Source organism: Crocodylus siamensis, chromosome 3 (genome assembly GCF_052110815.1).
Source record: "Crocodylus siamensis isolate JL-2025a chromosome 3, ASM5211081v1, whole genome shotgun sequence".
Lineage (NCBI taxonomy): Eukaryota > Metazoa > Chordata > Crocodylia > Crocodylidae > Crocodylus > Crocodylus siamensis.
Window position 1 is genome coordinate 195,307,956 of NC_143397.1, and position 18,415 is coordinate 195,326,370.

Sequence of the window (18,415 nt, forward strand, 5' to 3'; positions counted from 1 at the left end):
ATGACTAGCTCCCCCAAAATCACACTGTGGTAGCTTGTTTTATGTCACTGTTACATTCTCTTTCCATGTAGTGTCACTCAGATACACTTCAGGTGGCTTTTCCTTCAGCTGCTTTTTCCAGTTGCAACTAAAGAGTGGTACAGAAGCCCTCAGGGCTGTATTTGGTAGCAGTGTTGGTCTGAGACTAAAAGAAACGCAACACTCTAGAACTCTTGGTTCAGAGATGATACTTTTTATTAGACCAACTAAGAAATTGCAAAAAAATAAACCTTTTTCTGCAAGCTTTTGGGTGCACATACCCTTCCTCAGGCTCAAAAATTAAAGGTGGTAAAAAGTCCCCATAGGTAGAAAATAAATTCCATTTTTGCACAGAGGAAGCTGAAGATGGAAGCTGAGGAAGGGGGTGTGTGTGTGTCCAAAAGCTTGTAGAAAAAGTACAGAAGCCTTTGTATTTGACAGAACCACAGCTGTAGCTATACTGTTGTGTTTGACCTGGACCAGCAACTCCATGTCTCTGTGCTGCAGAAAATCTAGTTGGGATTGTCAGTAGGCTTTGTATAGCAACTTCTTAGTTGTCTGAGCAGTTGTTCTTTGAGCAGTTGAATGTTTCTTTGCTTAGTATGCTTAAAGATTTGGTTTCTGATACTGCAGACTCTTGCAAGAAAGTTTCTTATGAGTCGCATCAGTATTGAATTGCCTGTGCATGCAAACAATCTCCTAGTGCTTTTTAAATTTACACAATAGTGAAAAAAATGAAAATTGCAGTACAGATTCCCCTTCTGCTCCATTCAGTTGTCATCTGTTGCATGTACAAATTGGCATGTCTTTTAACTGGAAAGGTATAAGATAGTAGTATCACTTCTCAGCCTTGTGGTGCAGATCAAATGTAGTTCCTCTGACTTCTCTAATTGGCCTGTGGCTTTTCAACTCTCAGCATTTCAAGTCAAGGAATATTTTAGGATTAAAATTAAGCTTGCAGGATTGGTTTTGATTTTCTAATTGTGGATACAAAATAAATTTTATGTCTATTTTTGTTGAAGTAGGAGAGACGATTGCTGTTTTCTTCTCCGTTTAGATAACATGCACATAAATCTATGGCTAAAGTATAAATGGAGAAAAGTGCGTTTACATACTTTTAGCTCTGTAGGTATGTTCCATGAGCCAGGAGATGGTTAGCTGCCAGGCAAGTCAGGGTGGCACCATAGGCACCTGAACAAGTGCCTCATGCCTGTTCTGTTGTAGGCTATTACCATGCATCAGAGCAGACTCAATTAATAGTGTGTGCTGGTGTGTGCTAATTTAATTAGCGTGCTCTAGTTGCCTCTCTGCCTTGAGTATTCAGCATCCCTGTGCTTCAAAATGGCAGTGGGGGCGCTTTAACTAAAGCTTGTTGAATGAGCTTTAGTTATAGTGCCCCTGCTGCTATTTTGAAATGTGGGATACTGAGTACATGAGGTGCTATGGGTACTTCAATAAAAGTGGCTTCCAAGAGCTGTTTTAATGAACCCATCACCCCCACCCTTAGAGATGCCCTTGGAGACTAACTGGGGGAGAGATGCATGAACTTTTATAGGTCACAGGTTACTTCTTCAGATTGCCTATGAAAGTTCATGCTTCTCTGAACTCTAAGGTGTCCCTACCTTAACTTCTGGGTATAGGTCCTTATGTAGCCCCCTGTCACTGGAGCAGTGGTTGTCAACTTCTTTAGACTAGAAGCACCCCTTTGTGTGAATTGGGCTACTCAATTTCAAAAATCAATTGGGGGTGGTTTGGGTGGGTCATCCTGAACGAAGGGGTCAGCAAGGCAAGCCCTATGAGGAGAGGCTACGGGACCTGAACCTGTTCAGCCTCCACAAGAGAAGGCTGAGGGGGACTTAGTGGCCTGTTACAAACTAGTCAGAGGGGACCAGCAGGCATTGGGGGAGTCCCTGTTCCCCTGAGCACTCCCAGGAGTGACTAGAAACAACGGTCACAAGCTGGCAGAGAATAGATTCAGATTAGACATCAGGAGGTGCTACTTCACTGTCAGGGTGGCTAGGATCTGGAGCCAGCTTTCAACCGAAGTGGTGCTGGCTCCTACCCTGGGGGTCTTTAAGAGGAGACTAGATATACACCTTGCCCGGGTCGTATGACCCAGTACCCTTTCCTGCCATGGCAGGGGGTTGGACTGGAAGATCTGCTCAAGTCCCTTCCGATCCTACCAACTATGAAACTATTACAGTGCTTATGCCCTTACAAAGGAACTAGGCAGGGGTGGGGAATCAGCCAGGCAGGGATAAGCATGAGCCTGCATTTACCTTCTTATCTCCTCACACTTCATGGCACTCTTCAGAGGATCTGGCAGCACCCTGGGGTGCCACTGCTGTCTGCTTCAGAATCAATTCTGTAGTCTCAGCTAATTGCAATTATCTAGGCACTAAACTACCTCCATCCTTAAGGTTGTAACTGAAAATGTAGACTTTTGGAACATGATACACATTCCAGTTTTTACAGCTTAAAGAAAATGTTTATCTCAGTTGTTTGTTTTTTTTAACTTTGAGTTTTATTCAGTTGCTCTGACCAGATGTAGTACAGAGTATCCTTTTTTTATTTTTTATTTTATTAGCTAGTCAGCAGTGCATTGCTTGAGTTTGCAGTGAATTTTGATTTGGAATAACATTATTTGAGTGCAGCTGTGTGTTTGTAAATGTCAGAGGTAGCAGAGCTGCACTGAATACTATAATTCTGTTAGCTAGTCTTTTCAGGTATAAACTTTGTTTAAATTTTTTGCTGCTATTTTTACGCACGCATGCGCGAATGAATGAATGTTTGGCCTTCATCTCTAATTATATCAAACTATAGTGTATCATAAGAAAAGAGTTGTTGTAAAGTTTTATCTTGCTATTTGATTGCATTCTAAATGTAATGTGTAGATGGTAACATTCACTGGCTGCCAGTCTTGTTTAAGTTTCCCAGCAGAGAGTTCTGAGTAGAAACAGTGGAGCTGGCCACAGTCTTTGGTAACTTTGCTAAGCTTTTCTGTAATAATGGATAGAAGCAACTCAATGCATCTATGTTCTCTTTGCAGACCTAGGAAGACAGTACTGCTTCCATTAACTTGGTGGGGGTGTTATTTATAATCATGAGAAAGTAGATGCTGCTTTTTAAAAAAGAGAGAAAAACTCTGCTGAAATCAATGTCTTAAACCATTGCCTAACTAATATATTAGTGAACTATGAAATAATTGTCCAGCATTGAAGAGAAATACTTACTTTACTTGCTCTGATTAGAATTGTTTGGTTCTGTGCCTGAAAGTAGCATATATTTGAATGGATCTCTTGAGTTGAGCGCAACCTCCCAGTGATGTAAGGCCATCCCCATCATATTTTTTTAAATAAACTTGTCTAGTTTGGAGTTGTAGGGACAAGAAGCTTAGTGAAAGGCTCTTCTGGAACATCATAATTTATGTTTAAAACCTAGTGCCTACATTTTTTTCATCTTTTTTTCTTAAATCAGTATAATCTTTTAGCTTAACTCTCCTTCCTTGGTGCTACTTAACACCTGTCATACAAACTGTTTAGGTCTTGCTAGACCTAAGCAAGCCAGACTCTTTTGGGCTTCTCTCAAATATATTTTCCTTTCCTTCTGTCATCTGAGCAACCCTTCTGTGCACTCATTCCAACATGAATTCATCTATCTTGAATGCAAGTAACCAGAATCGTGCACAGCACTTCTAGATGAGGTCTCACAAGTGCCTTATATAATACTTTCTTAGCAGGAGATAGTGCTGTCTTGATTTTGTTGTGGTGAATTACCACTATATCTGAATTCCTAATTTCTTACCTTAAAGACTTCCTTTTTGCTTCAGCCTGTAATTGAGATTTCACCTTAGATCAGTTTGTGAGGTAGCAGCTTGCCATAACTTAGAACTGAAATCAGTGTCTAGGAGGTTGCTTTTTCCACCTCTTTCTTATGTCTGCTTAAAGCCCTTAAAGTTAAGGGAGCAGTGTAGAAGTAATGGATGGTGGCAAGCAGGGTAATAAATAGGTGGAAGTCCTTGATTAAGAGAGGAGGTAGTAGCAGAGGCTTAATAGGATTCACAAATCACAAGCTAATTAACAAAATAGAATGGGAGATTCATAGTTTACCTTGTCTGCAGGATTCTTGACTTCTTGAAATGTAGGAAGACAATAAGAATGACTTGGAATTCGCAAGGAAATTGATAAAAGACCTGGTTAAGTAATTTTGGAAGCATTTGTGATCTTTCTAGGGCAGTAATACTTTTCTGTATTCTAGAGTCTAACTAAAAGCCTTTTGTAGATTTGCAGCCATGTATCTAACGTCCCATGTTTCAAAAATAAATTAAGTTTTAAACCATTCTTGTTTAGAGAGAGACTTCATACTTTATAAGTACAAACAGAGCTTTATTCATTGTTGTGGAGAACTCAATTAAAAATTATCACTTCCCAGAAAAGTTATGGAAGTTCACAAACCTTGGACCATCTTGTTCTACCTTTTGTGTTACTTGATTAATTACACTTTTTATGACCTAAAGCTGTGGTGCTCAGCCTTTCAGCCTTGTGACTGGATGAGTGACACTGAACAATTCTGGACAGGATCCTATAGGTGGGGTCAGCCTGTGGGCTGGCTCCTGCTTGGTGAATCAGCATGCGGGATTGATGTGATCCAGTATACCAGCCTTGCTCTGCGTAGTAGATCTGGCTGCAGAGTGAAGCCATGCACAGAGCTACTTCATCTGGCCTGTAGGGCTCCCCAGTGATCCAGAAATTTGGCATTGGGAAGCTGTGGCAGCTCTGGCTCTGGAAACCATGGCAATAAATGCTGCCACCCAGTGGTCTTAAAGGACAGGGTTATAAAAGATTACTGTACCAGAGCCACCTTCAACAATTGAGGCAATGTGGAAATTATTACTTGAATGTTGTTTGTCTTTTTGTTGTCCTATTTAGTGTGGGTATGCAAGCGAGTAGTGTGTGTGTGCACATTGCTTAGTGGCAAAATCCAAGAAATTTTTAATAGAAACTCCTGATCGTGCCGCCATCCGGGTAGAACAGTTTTAGTTGCGTGATTATGTTAAATTCAATTTAACATAAGTTCATCCAGGAAAAAAAAATGCAGTGGCGAGGGGGCTTCAGTTGCAGATGCTATCTTTGTGCCGCTGTGGAAACAAATTTGAGCTGCAGGTGTTCTTGCCATGCTGCAGCCAAGCAGCAGCCACATCCTAGCACTCACCCGCCTCAGACATGGATGGCTCATTTCAACCTGTGACCAGGAAAGGTTATCTACCCCAGATCTAGATGATTAGCTAAGCTGAGATGTATATGGGAGCTGACTTCAGATATCTGTCAATTTTCAACAGAGTATGAAAGCTATGTCAAAGCTGGGTAGACAGGATTTCTATCGATCTCTCTTGTGGGCTTATGTGCCTAAGCTTTGTCAAAGTTTATTTTTTGAATTTTGTCATAAGAAACTTTCATCTCTTACTGCATGTTCCTAACTCTTCCCACCTCTCAAATTTGATTTTTGTTTGTCTTTGCTAGTGTAGGACAGGTTTCTTTGGCTCCATCCTTACAGTAAACTGGAGGTCACCAACTGGTCGATCAGGATTGACTGGTGGATTTTGGAGCCTCTTGAAGTCCTGGGTGGGGGGGGATGGGCTAAGGTTGTGGGGGGTGGGCAGCGGAGCTTGGGGCACAAACCCCAGCCTGCAGCTGCCTTGGCCATGCACAGATCAGGGGGGCATGTCCCCCCTTCCCCCAACACGGGACAGTGCCAGTGGTTGCAGCAGTTATGGGGTTGGGAGTGGCACTTGGGCAGGGGCTGGTCCTGCACAGCCAGAGCAGGGTGGGGGATAGGGCAATGAGCAACTTTGTCTGGGGAGTGTGAGGAAGGGAGGGCATGCAGCATGGGGGTGAGGGGGTGTGCCCCTGGGTCTGCTGGCAGGGCAGGGCAGGCTGGGGCAGTGTTGGGCTATTCTCGGGCCTGGTGGTGGTGCTGGAGTGGGGCCACAGTTTGGGGGGGGGGCTTAGCCATCAGCACTGCTGCAGCTGCCCGCCCCAAGCGCAGCACGGGCCAGGTCCCGCAGGAACAGCCCAGCCCAGCCTTCCCCTCCCCGAGGACTTGGGGAGCAAGGGGCTGGTTGGTGTGGGGGAGAGTGGGCTGCAGCTGTGGGCTGCAAAGCTGTTCCTGCTGGGCCTGGCCCACTCAGCATGGGCAGCAGCAGTGCTGGGAGCAGGGGATGTGGGAGTAGGCTACGGCTCCCTCTGTGGCCCCGCTCCCAGCACCACTGCTGCCTGGCCCAAGCACAGCCTGACACCACCCTTGGCGCAGCCCACCCTGCTCCCTGTGGAGCTGTGTGTTCCCCTTCCCTGTGGCCTGTGGATGAGCTGCTTGTGGTTCCACCCCTCACCCCTACCTGGCTGTGCAGGACTTGCCCCTGCCTCTCCGTCATTGGGGGGCAGAGGGGGCAGATCAAGGCCCCAGCAGTGAGGGAGGTAGTGGGGCTAGAGCTAGGGCCTCGATCTGCCCCTCCCCACCCCCGCCCTTGCCTCTCCCCAGAGACTTGTGTTCTGGGAGGGGAGGGGGATGATAGATCTTGGATTCCTTTTAAATTCCAAAAGTGATCTCTAACTTTAAAAGGTTGGAGACCAGTGCAGTAAACAGAACTTTTAAGTGTTTTGTGGTGTTTCCCTGTCATCTTTGTGACAAAGGGGTACCTGATACAGATTATTTTCCTTTCCTTGTGCTGTACTTGTTTCTCTCGTCTCCCCCAAAGCACTCTTCGATCAATCTGTAGCTATTAAGACTGGTATGATGTCTGGAGTTTAGTTTTTGTATTGGACTTGATAATTGCTTTCCTTCCTAAAATACCTGTACTTTTCCTAGTAGCTAAGTAGCTTCCTCTGGGACCCATTGAACAGAGAAGTCAAAAGTATAGATGGACGATCCTTCATTTAAGTGTAATGCATTGTATCCCAGCCGTTTCTTGCCTCAGTTCAGAAACCACCGTGTAAAATGCTGATCACTAGTTTTGTTGTCTGTATCCTTTCTATTTTAAGGTTTTTTGGGGGCGGAGACTATTTGTCCTCAGATTATACAGTGGGTTCCTGCTCCATGACTCAGTCTTCTGTACTCAGTGATAATACAGTATACAGCACTTAAAGCGATAGTTTCTGAATCTGACCAAATTCTAACGAGTCAACATGATTCTTTTAGCAACTCTTGGCCCCTCTGACAGAAGGGGATATCAGTGTCCCTCTCAGTGTTGTGTGCAAAAAATGTATGTAAAGAAAAAAGGGAAGGAGAGCTGTGAGTTTAGTTCAAGAAATATCCAGGAAACAACAGCCGGCCAGTCTTGAAGTTTTTCATGTTTTTCTGACTAGTCAGTTGATCTTCAAGCAAAGCCATGCCTTAAGTTTTATCTTCAGTCTCTGAAGTTGCCAAGCTATTATCAGATTACTAAAAATTCTTGGCAGAAGCACTGCAGGCTTTAAATGGATCGGTACTAAACTTTGTTGATATTCAATATTACATATTTAATGCTTGGAAGTTTATCTGGGTTGGAAGTCTTGTGTTTATTTTGTATTTCAACATAATTCAAAAAATAGCAGACCTTTGTTTTATATTTGAATGTATCAGAGACTGACAGTATATGAGGTATCTAAATCTAATTGGTTAACTTAAACATTGCGTTTCTGTCTGTAACTTGTTTTCCAAAGATTGTTTGCTCTATTCGGTAGCCCTTGTGTAGTATCAGGATCTAGTATCTGGAATTCCGTTGATGGAATGATTTGGAGGTTGTGGAATAAACGATGCCAATGGACTTTGCAGAGTCTCAAGCACAGAGGGTGAAGCAAGATGTATTGCCTGTAATTGTCCTTTACCTTTTAATAGCGTGACATGTTTAGTTAAGGAAAGCTTAGTTAATTCTTCACATGTAGATAAAGAACGCTCCTCTTTGCAGGGAAAGTTCATGGATCAAATTCAGTGAGCAGTCTCTCGTTTCCAGAAGACCCGCCCACTTTGTTCCCTATCTTGGAAGCAGAAGACGGGATCTGCCAGATCTCCCTCTCAAAACTAGTCGAAGTATCCTTTTAACCTCTGATTCTTCTCTCCCAAATTCTTTAATGGCTGAATACTTGGGCTGATGTGGCTTGGAATCAGCACAAGACAGCCAAACACCAGACTTAAACAATGTATGTTTTTCTAAGTTAAAAATCAGCTTTGTATCTTTTCTTTGTCTATGGTGTTTAAACATTGTGCGTTTCACTCTAGCCTGGTCAGTTCATTTTGTGGTTGGCAAGCATTAGATTCTGGTCTGCGCTTAGAACTTTTGTTGTCACATTTACAAATGGTTAAGGATGTATTGAAGGTATTGACTGACACAGGGTGCTAGTAAAAGCTCCCAGTATAGGCACTGATACACCAGCAAAACTGTCTTTGGACATGAAGCTATTGCTGGGATTGATGGGCATTTTTAGTCTAAGTTTTTCATTTTCAGAGAATTCTGCTTATAGTATACCAATATATAGTTGTACTGGTATCATCTTCCGAGTGTAGACCTGACCTCAACCTATTGCACTTACTTACGTTCCTAATGCTGCATGCAGGTAAAGGTTCGAATGACAAAAAACCCACAAACCCCCCTGCCTTTTGCAATTCCCATTAATAGATTTTTGCAGATCCACCCCAAACACTTATTTTCAGCTTGAAGTAATAACATTTTCTTTTTAGATTTGCAATGACTTTTTGTTAAAATAATGCCTTAGATATTTTTCCTAGAAATTACCCCTTTGACTGTTTACACTCTCCTCTTTCTACCAAAATGTCATATTGTGGTTATTTCAGTCTCAGGTGGAAATCTGTTTTAAACTGAACCACATGCTCATTTTTACTACTTCAAATTTTGGAAAAATAGGGGAAGCTAAAATAATATTTTGGTTGAGCACCAAAGTCTTTATTTTGAGGAAAAATTCTATCAGAACCTTTTTTTAATCTGGTGATTTTTTTTTTTGAGCAGGTGAGGGGTGTGAACTGTGAATTTAGAGAGAAGTAAAATTGCATGGAAATATAAGTCAGCCTGGAAGAGTTCGGTGCAAATTGCTATATTGTGGATTCCACATGTTTTTGTATTCTAGATCGATGTGCACGTTTCCAAAGCCTGAGTTCTTCAGGTTCATCCCCTTAATTTTATTTTGTTAGTATGTGTAGCAAATATTCTGTTTGCATGCAGGAAATCTGCTTACCATGTGGTCTATAGCTAGCAGTTATCATTAACCAGCTGTTGCATTATCATGTAATTCTAATTCAAATGCTAATTACTCTCCATGTGCTGTGCATAAACTTTACCCAGAACCCAGTAGCTTCACTGCTTGTGATAAATTCTTCAGTGAAACAGATTGTATTGTCCTTTGGCAGAGAACTTGAATTGATGGAAGCATCTTACTATTCTGGAGCATTAAGGAGAGATTTGGCAAAGATTTGGCTAGTCTGAATGTGAAGAGTATAGCAAAGATTGTAGGTGAATGGAAACTGCAAGAGAATCCAGACTTTGCACTGGAAAATCTTTCCATGTGAAGACAGTTGGTTCCAGTGGTGGGAAGCTGCTTGGATAAAGGTGTTCTGTTGTTATGTAACCTGTCTCTCAAATGTCTCTTCTATTTCAGAGAAAAGGGCCTCTCCTGGAAAGTAGGTTATTGACTTGCCTGTCTTTCCTGATTGATCAAGCTAGGATAAAGGAATCAATATTACTGTATTTATTCAAATATAAGATGACCCCCCCCCACGCATTAGATTCAATATATGGAAAATGTTTACATTTGTTATAACTTTTCAGGTATAGAATCTAATTATTGGAGGTTTGCTTGAATTTGCTCCCTTCCCACTGCTACAGCAGGGAAGATTTATATCTGGGGATCAGGTGTCACTCTTGCTCTCTGCCACCCCAAGTTCTTTTCCTTGCAGCCGCTTCCCCATGCCTCTTGCTGTCAGACCTTGGTCTCCGAGAGCACATGGAAGTGGAATTTGAAAATAGTGACTTTTTTCATAAACATGCCTGTAGTAATTTTCATATAGGTAAATTACTATGGGTACCCATAGACTTAGTTCACTCAGAATTGATAGATTTTTATCTTTTCTTTAAACTGCTGCAAGTTTTAGCACAGCTACTTCATAAACATGCTTTCAAGCAGCACATTAATGTACCTGCTTGCCTGTAGTACAAAATATGCATAATATTAGTCCAACAGCAAAAAGTTCATGGTTTACCAGATGGTTCATTGAGCTTTGATGACCCAATAGCTCAGCACTGTTCTGTGTGTGTGTGTGTGTGTGTGTGTGTGTGTGTATAAGTGTAATCTGGATACCCCCCTAACAAAAGGTCTGGGTGCTAATTAGCCTCTACTTATGACTGTAATTTATGTTCTTGTCACAAGTTCTGAGATCTTCCAAAAATGTGTAGGTAGATGAGGCACAGGGCAGTCTGGTCTGGTTCTACCTCATGGTAGGCAGGGCCACACTAATCATATGCAACAGGTCGAGAGAGGGGGCAACAGAGATTCTGGGTGAACTGTTTGGGGTCCTGTTTGTTGAGGTTTGCCAGACACTTGAGGCTGGTGAAGAAACAGGATTCATTGGAAATGGGAGAGTAAGGTACATCTTAGCTGTGGGAGTAAAAAGGAAGTCAAATGTATTTAGTGTAGTGGCTCACTATGACTTGAAAAAGAGTTGGTGCTGAGGGGAAACTGAGCATGATGGCCACCACCACATTTTATTCAGATGGGCTTCATTAATATATCCTTGTGGCTGGTTCCTTCAGAATGTTTGCCTAGTATGGGCCATGTGTGTTACAGTCATGTTCAGTGCTGTTTGCATTTAATCAGTCATAGTTGGTTTCCATTCTTGAGCACATGCTGCTTTTGGCAGCAGTTTAATGAGGGCTGTATGTAAATTTAAGACAAATTGCTTTTTCCCCCATGCTGACTGGGTCTGGGAGAAACCTCATCTTTAGATTTGAGTAAATAATGGTTATAAAAACTAAATTTAACACTGATGGTGAGGCTTCACCTCAGTCGATTGCAATGAACAACTTTTTCTTCATTATTATTTTATGTTACTGCAGCTTAAACATATTTGAAATGTGTATTATTCTATGCCTGTCGTTCATTAACAGGCAGTTTAAAAAAAAAAAAGTTTTAGTTGTTCGGGTTCACTTGTACATATGTAAAGCAAAAACATACTACTAGACACGTATGCTTGAATCGAGAGGGGAAGTGTTTGTTTCAAAATGGTCCTTTATTTTCTGAGTTGAAAAATGTACAATTTTAAGAGCTATCAGATTTCATCCTCCTTGAAGCAACAGATATGGTTAGGTTAACTGTTTAGATCATTGTGCTTTAGAAAAATTGAGCTGAACATGAAACTGTTTTGTTTGGAGATTTCTTTTAAGGCTATTATTTTTTTTCATTTAAGTGCATACTGAGTCCAGCAGGTGCGTATAAAGTACAAATAGGTATAATCACGGTCTCTAATTACTGTGTTGAGGTTTGGGTCGGGGAAAGACTAACCAAAAAACCGTGTGGCCCCTTATAGAAGTTAGGTTTTTGCAGCTTTTGCAAACATAATGTGAAACATTCCAGAAACACAATTCTCGCTAAGTAGAAATCACTTCATGTTCTCTGATCACTTCAGATTGCTCTTTTCAGTGGAAGTCTGCTAATAATACAGCCATAAACTTTGACAGCTTGTGCATTAGTAGGCTATTTTTGCTTTACAATACACAGGGAGGCATAAAGCCAAAGGTCAGGTACTTTTAGCTGCCTCAGAAATACATTAGTATCATACTGGTGTATATTAATGCCTCATTAATTTCATATTTTAAAAAGGGCTATTCTTTCTTGGCACTTCTGCCAGTGTATCCTTGTACTATGGAAAGTATGTAGTAAAATGTTGATAACTATTTCCCTATAATTTTGTACCTCTTGAACTATAAAACTTTTGGGGCATAAACTATCTTGTTTTATCTGCAAAACGTTCAGGACAGCGAGTTCCTCGTTTTCACTACAGATTCTGGATATTACTCCAATGCAAATTACTTGCATGACCAAAGTAGTGTGAAGGAAACAAATTGCACGCCAGAGCCTGGCCCAAAAACTACATGTAATTTTAAAAAATTTTTTTTGAAGGATGAAGGATCTCAGTATACATCATTTTGAGTGGTTGCAAGGCTTTAACATCAAAAACAACTTTTGAAACAGTTTGTGCCTTCAGCTAATTTCTAACTTAATAATAAGGGAAACTTGTCATCTGTGGCTATTGTATGTTCTCTTTTTTCATGTAGCATGGATGAATTTATTCAGGATTTCCTACTTCGTTCCTGTTGTAAATAAATTTAGGTGTACTGTATAGTTTCACCATGTTACATGACAGATAAAGCTGGGATTCAGTCTTTAGGTGCAAGAAGTACCTCATTCTAGCACGTATTGATATGCTGGGTTCCATTTTTATGTAGTTGTTGCAGAATTGGTGCAAAACAACCTAACAAAAATGGGTTGATTTTCCTTACTTGAATGGGGGTGGGGAGGTGGTCCCCCTTTCTTTATAGAGATTTTGAGAAAAAAATAAAATGCCTTTATATAGTGTGTTAATGTAGGGTTTCTCAGCCAGTGGGATACGAAGGTCCTCTAGGTGGGACTTCGACTTGATATTTCTGGTTTCACTTCTGTGTGCTTTGATTGGCTGCTGGTAGACGCCTGCCCTGCCCCCCCCGCTCGTCAACCAGTGGGACCAGGATTTTTTGAACTTCCGTGGGTGGGATGTAAGGTGCAAAAGGTTGAGAACCGCTGTGTTATTGCACCTGTTGAATCATGAGTGCATGAACAAATCGAGATGCAATGTCATAGAAAAAATTGCTTATCCTAAACTCTGCAGAAAAAGACGCTCGGGGTACATCAGGAAGTATAGATCGAAACTGGAGAAAAGTGCTCATTGGCAGTTTCAATAGCTTTCATCCAAAGGGAAATTAGAATATGCATGTGGCTTTCAGTAATATCGAAGCAGGGACTGGGCAGTGTTAAAAACAGTTCTTTAAGAAATAATTTTTCCTATGCCAATCAGTGGGAGGAAGGGAGGTTTTGTTCACTGTCTGTTAGATACAGTACAATTGTGAAAGCCACTAGGAATTGTGGAAAATCTTTATGGATACGTTTTTCAGATCATGAAGTGTTTTCAACTGGCTTCAAGATTTTGCGCTTTTTAAAATTTAATTGGATTGAATGGGTCATTTTGCACCTGTGGGATTTTTGTCAACATCTAATGTAATAATACCATTATCGGTTCCATATGGCATATCACTTTTATGGGAATTCAGTCTGGTTCTTGGGTTGACTCAGACAGATAGGTTTCTTTTGCAGGTTACTGTGTTTTTAAAGTCTTTCTGTTTTCTACTGTCATATCTGTCCTTCCCCTTACCATCACCTTTTTGCCTTTTTTGTAGCAAAACTATTTTTTACAAGTGGTAGTGTGTCTTGGTCCCATGATTTTCTGCTGCTGTTTTTTACGTAGTCATATCTGGTAGTAGACATAGACCTTCATTGCTAGACCTGTTTTCATAAGGGCAGTAGTGATAAAATTTGTTCCACCAAGGCTTGATCCCAGGCACAATACTTAATAGACTCCTGTACGCTTCAGCAGGCTTCAGATTAAGTAGTAGGACTGTCATTTTATGGAAACTTCAATTTATAGAACCCTAGTAAATAGACCCAAGGAAACCTAATGCTCTGCTAACTTTATATAGTCCATTTTTTGCTGCCTAGCTAAGCAGTGCATTTAGGATAACCTTTTGTTGTTGTGATGGTAGGTAAGCAAAAGGTTATCTCTTGCTATATTCTGTTCAAGCAGTGCAATAGCTGTCTTACTAGCCAAAGTAAATGTTTTTACGCAGCAATACGTAAATGTACAGTGGGAGGCTTTTTTTCTTTCAACAGCTGATTTATCGGTTGAATATATGTAGCTTTTAATTGGTCCTGTACTTGCCAGGAGGGAAATGCATTTTATTTTAAAATGTTAGTGTGAACTAAGCTTTCAACTGGCCTGAATGTATGTGGAACGTTGAGTTGGTTTCTTGTAAAGCTTGCTGGAGGCTTTAAAGAAAGCCATGAGTAATTGATGGCAACAGAACAGCTCTAAGGAGATGGGAACCTAATTTTAATGTGGAATTGTTTGTATTAATTGTATTTCCTCTTGTGTTTTTGTTTTCTTTCAGGAGAGAAATAGAAACAAACAATAACTGTACGGAGATGTCCTGCTAGAATTACAACACTAATGATGTAGACTCTGGAAATGCCTAATATGTCTAAGAAGACGTTATTAAAGCTTTTTTCTGCTTAAGGTGACATCTTTGAACACTTTAACACAAAATTGACTCTTGTAATGGTTCTCATCAGTGCATCTGCCCTTATACTCTCTCACCAAACACACTTGAGAACTGTAACTTCGTCAAGCACTTTCTGTCCTGAAGCTTTTACCAGTATCTGCTGTCTTTTGTATTTATGCATCCTAGCTAAGGCACAGGAGACGGAACGAATGCAAGGATTCATTAACTCTTTGAATTTGTTAAATACTAACAATTAACCATTAGAAGTGGTTCAATGATGTGAGATTCACATTGCTTCAACTTATTTTTTCTTTGTAGGTTTTTCTTTTTTTTTTTTAATTGTCAGTTTTTAGCTATTCAACAGATTAAAAGCAAAATCATGCCATATTTAGTCCTGGAGTAAAACTCAAGTCTAAATGTTCATGTGAAAATTATTGTAGTAAACTTTTAATATGGCAAAGCAACTTTAAGCTGCAGTTTAGCCAAATGAAACGTAACATGAAATTATATTAGAATGACATTTCCCTTGTTTCAAACTGTTTGGTGTAAGAGAATATTAATATGCAGCTTGGTGGAAAACACCAGCTAATGCACATTTCTTTATTTTTTCTGTAACATGTATACCGAAAAAAGTGCATTTGTCTGAGGAACTGTTTGTTTGCTACCACTCAATGAATCTCAGTTTTGAGTAAATGTACCTCAGTCTAAATCAGACTTTTTATGACCTTTATAACTACATTTAAAATAATCTTTAATTCCTATTTCTGGGTGTTTGCAAGCCTGACAGATTGCTATCATGGAAGTGAAAATTTACTCCTCTAGGTGATTCACTAGCTAAATAAACCTAATTCTTGTTTAGCAAGCATATACTCTGTTTCTCAGCTTTTTTCCCCCCTCCTGTTGTATTATTTGGGCATTCTCTTTATTCAACATAATTCTGGAAACACTTTGATCCATGGATTCATTTTGTGTTCGCCACTGTTTACATGTTCTTGGCTAAAGCTATATTACTGTGCGTTTAGGATACCTATTAATCTGGATACTCTTATACTAATTTTTAATTCTTTTAAAAATATCTTTTTCAATTCTATAGGAAGATGAATTCTATCTTCTGGAAGAGAATGTTCAAAAATGTCAAGCAGCTGTATTAACTGCATAAAATACTGAACAGCCTGTACAGACTCCAAGGATAGCTTTCTCTTTTTAGAACAGCAATGTAGAAGGCAGATATGTTAAAGCTTAAAATAGCAATACTGCATATTATTTGAATGTGTGTGGTGTCTCTTACTAACCAACACAAATGTTTACATTGTGTTTGAAATCTTTGATTTACAACAGTTTCTAATTGCATACATTGTGAAATTTAAGGACAGGCATTGCTTTTTTTTTTTAATATAGGCTATTTTACAGTATTGTGCTACTTTCTTCCCTCTGCCACCATATATGTATAGCATTTAAGACCTTTGACAATTCTTTGGTAAGAATGAGCATACTGAAACAATCAGATAGTTGCACACAGTTTAGCTTGTCCCAGCTTTCTAAAAGTGTGAAAGGTAAGAGGCACCCAGCAATGTAGAAAAGGCAGCAGTTGGAGGAGATTAATGTAGATGGGGGAGATGCTGAAGGCAGCAGGTGGAAAACAGGAACAGAGGGAGATGGATAAAAGAAAAAAGCTGAATATGTGGAATGAAATAATGCCAAGCGATTGGACCAGAAGGGTCTTGGAATCATAGCAAGTCTTCTTCCAGAAGCCGGATTAGAACCTGGGATTTCTGATCCCACAGATTCTTCATACAGTAACAGTAGCTTTAAAAACTCACTGACAGATCTCATCCCTTCCCACCCCCGCAACCTCCCCACCCCTCTGGCTGGTTGGTAGAGGATAAATAACCAATCATTGCTATTAGTGTATCTTTGTAATGCCACCGCATTAGTGCATGTGGTAAAGATTGTAGTGACTCCGAAGGATACAGTTACCACATACTTCCACATAGTAACATTTCCATGTTTTCCATTTGTTTTTTAAAAACCTGAAGTTATATGGAAGCCTTCACAACACTAGCATTCTCCCGATGAAGCCAAGTATTCACGAATTAGAAAATTTGGTCCATTAATAGTTCTTAGTTACTTGATCACATGCTTTTTTTTTTCCTATTGGCTCCTTTGCCCGATTCATTGCAGTACATGGACTTTGCTCAGGGAATGAATGAGACTTGTGGAAGAGGCTACTGCATCATTTGTTGTAGAAATTGGAAGGTACAGAGGAAAGAAAACCAGAGATTGCAAGAGCATCGTGAGGCTTAAGGCACTTGTCACAGACTTCCTACTTCATGGTGGCTTTGTCTTTTAAATCTAAAACTTGTGTGGTCATTAATAATGTAGTTGTCATTTTTCTGGGTGTCCAGCTTAAGACATTTGGGGCCTGATTTACATTAATATTGAAAACTCTCACACAAAACTAAAATCAGCATCACTGTTTAAGCATAGCAAACTTCGTAAAATATCAGTACACATTAGGCTCCGAGTGTGTCCAATTGAGCAGAAAACCAGTGGACACTTGTTATTTTTAGCCTTCATCTTTCTGTGCCTGAGCCTATCCCTCTGTGTATTTAAAAAAAAAAAAAAAAAAAAGCGGGGGGGGGGGGGGGAATAAATGCTGCCTTATTTTAAAAGCGTGCTGTGTTTAGTACTTGCAAAGTAATTACGTTATAGTGATGAGAGTCATAGAAACATCCATAATGAACATACGAATTCAGTATTCAGTTTAAGGTTTGGAAGGTGTACAGTAAATAAGGTACAGTGCTATGTGTTAAGTAAGAGTTTAAAGAAATATTAAATGGCTACCAGTTGGTGAGTATTCTTCATTCTGTGCATTGAATGAGGCAGGAGCCCAATTGAGAATACAGTAAGTGATCATGTACCTAAAGGGTGCTGCATAATGCATGCACAAGAAATAAATTATAGTAGAGAAACTGTCATATTTTAAGTGTTCTGAAATTTAAAGATTGGCTGTTTTTGCATGTTCTGAGACTGGTTTATCTTTCTCAGCAAAAGTTGGGTTGAATAAGCACTGCATTGTAAATCCAGTAAGCAGTGGCCTTATTTATATATATATTTTTCCTATCTAGACTAGCTTTCAAGATTGCTAGTATTTTTCTAGCAAGAAAGATGTTAAAATAGTTCTCCAGATGTTTCTAACAGTAAGAAAGCCTAGTATGGATCTGGCCTTCTTAATTTGTTGCCGCATTAACTTTTAAATGGATACTTTGAGGCATTCAAATACAAAATGTGATTCATAGGGGAATGGGTCTTGCACATTTTGGAAAAATAATGTAAGCCATTTGATTATTTCAACCCATTTTACTGCCATTTGCATTTTAAGGAAGTAGGAGACACCTGTTTTCAATAACGTGTGTATTGCCATGTAAATATCATTATCTAATTTTCTGATAAACTTAAAAGAAAAATTTAAGATAGAATGATTCATTTAAGTTCATTCATAGGAAAACATGGGTTCTTGAATTTTGTTTGTTCCTTCATATGAATTAGAATGTAGTTAATTAGGTGAGAACTTCTGTTTGGCATGGAAATTCACCATTTGGTCCTTTTTAATCATTCTGAGGGTTTCAATAAAGAGAACCTGTTCACATGGCTGACTATTTCAACTTTCTCTTAGCTTTATATAGAAATGTAATGTGCTCCCTGTCAACGTTGGTTTTTATTCTGTCATCATGTTCCAGAAAAGAAATTTATTTGTTGATCATACGGGATTTTAGGTAAATGTGTTTGGCCTCTTTTAAGATTCCTACAGTGGTACGCAGGCTACACACTGACACATAACTGATATCAATCGATCTGTGTTCTATACTGTTTTCTATAATTTGTTAATAAAGTGAGTTAACATGATGAATGTAGAGAGCCTTTTAGTTCACCATGTCATGCTTGTCAGATACCAACTCTTGTGGTTATTTTTGTCCAGGTTTCTATACCCTGAAACAGATTTATGTGAAAGATGATGCATTAAAGTGCCTAGCATTGTAGTCTCCT

The 18,415-nt window shown here is 39.8% G+C and overlaps 1 protein-coding gene across 4 annotated transcripts in view; it reads left to right on the top strand.

Moving 5' to 3' along the window:
* Positions 1–18,017, top strand: part of YTHDF3 (YTH N6-methyladenosine RNA binding protein F3) — a 42,378-nt gene extending 24,361 nt beyond the window's left edge. For all 4 annotated transcript variants that reach the window (XM_090040062.1, XM_090040063.1, XM_090040064.1 and 1 more), the window contains one exon: positions 14,258–18,017. In XM_090040062.1, coding sequence (XP_089896188.1) covers positions 14,258–14,281 — 24 coding nt within the window. In that variant the 3' untranslated portion in view covers positions 14,282–18,017. The remainder of the gene's footprint in view (positions 1–14,257) is intronic.
* The last annotated feature ends 398 nt before the right edge of the window (positions 18,018–18,415 follow it).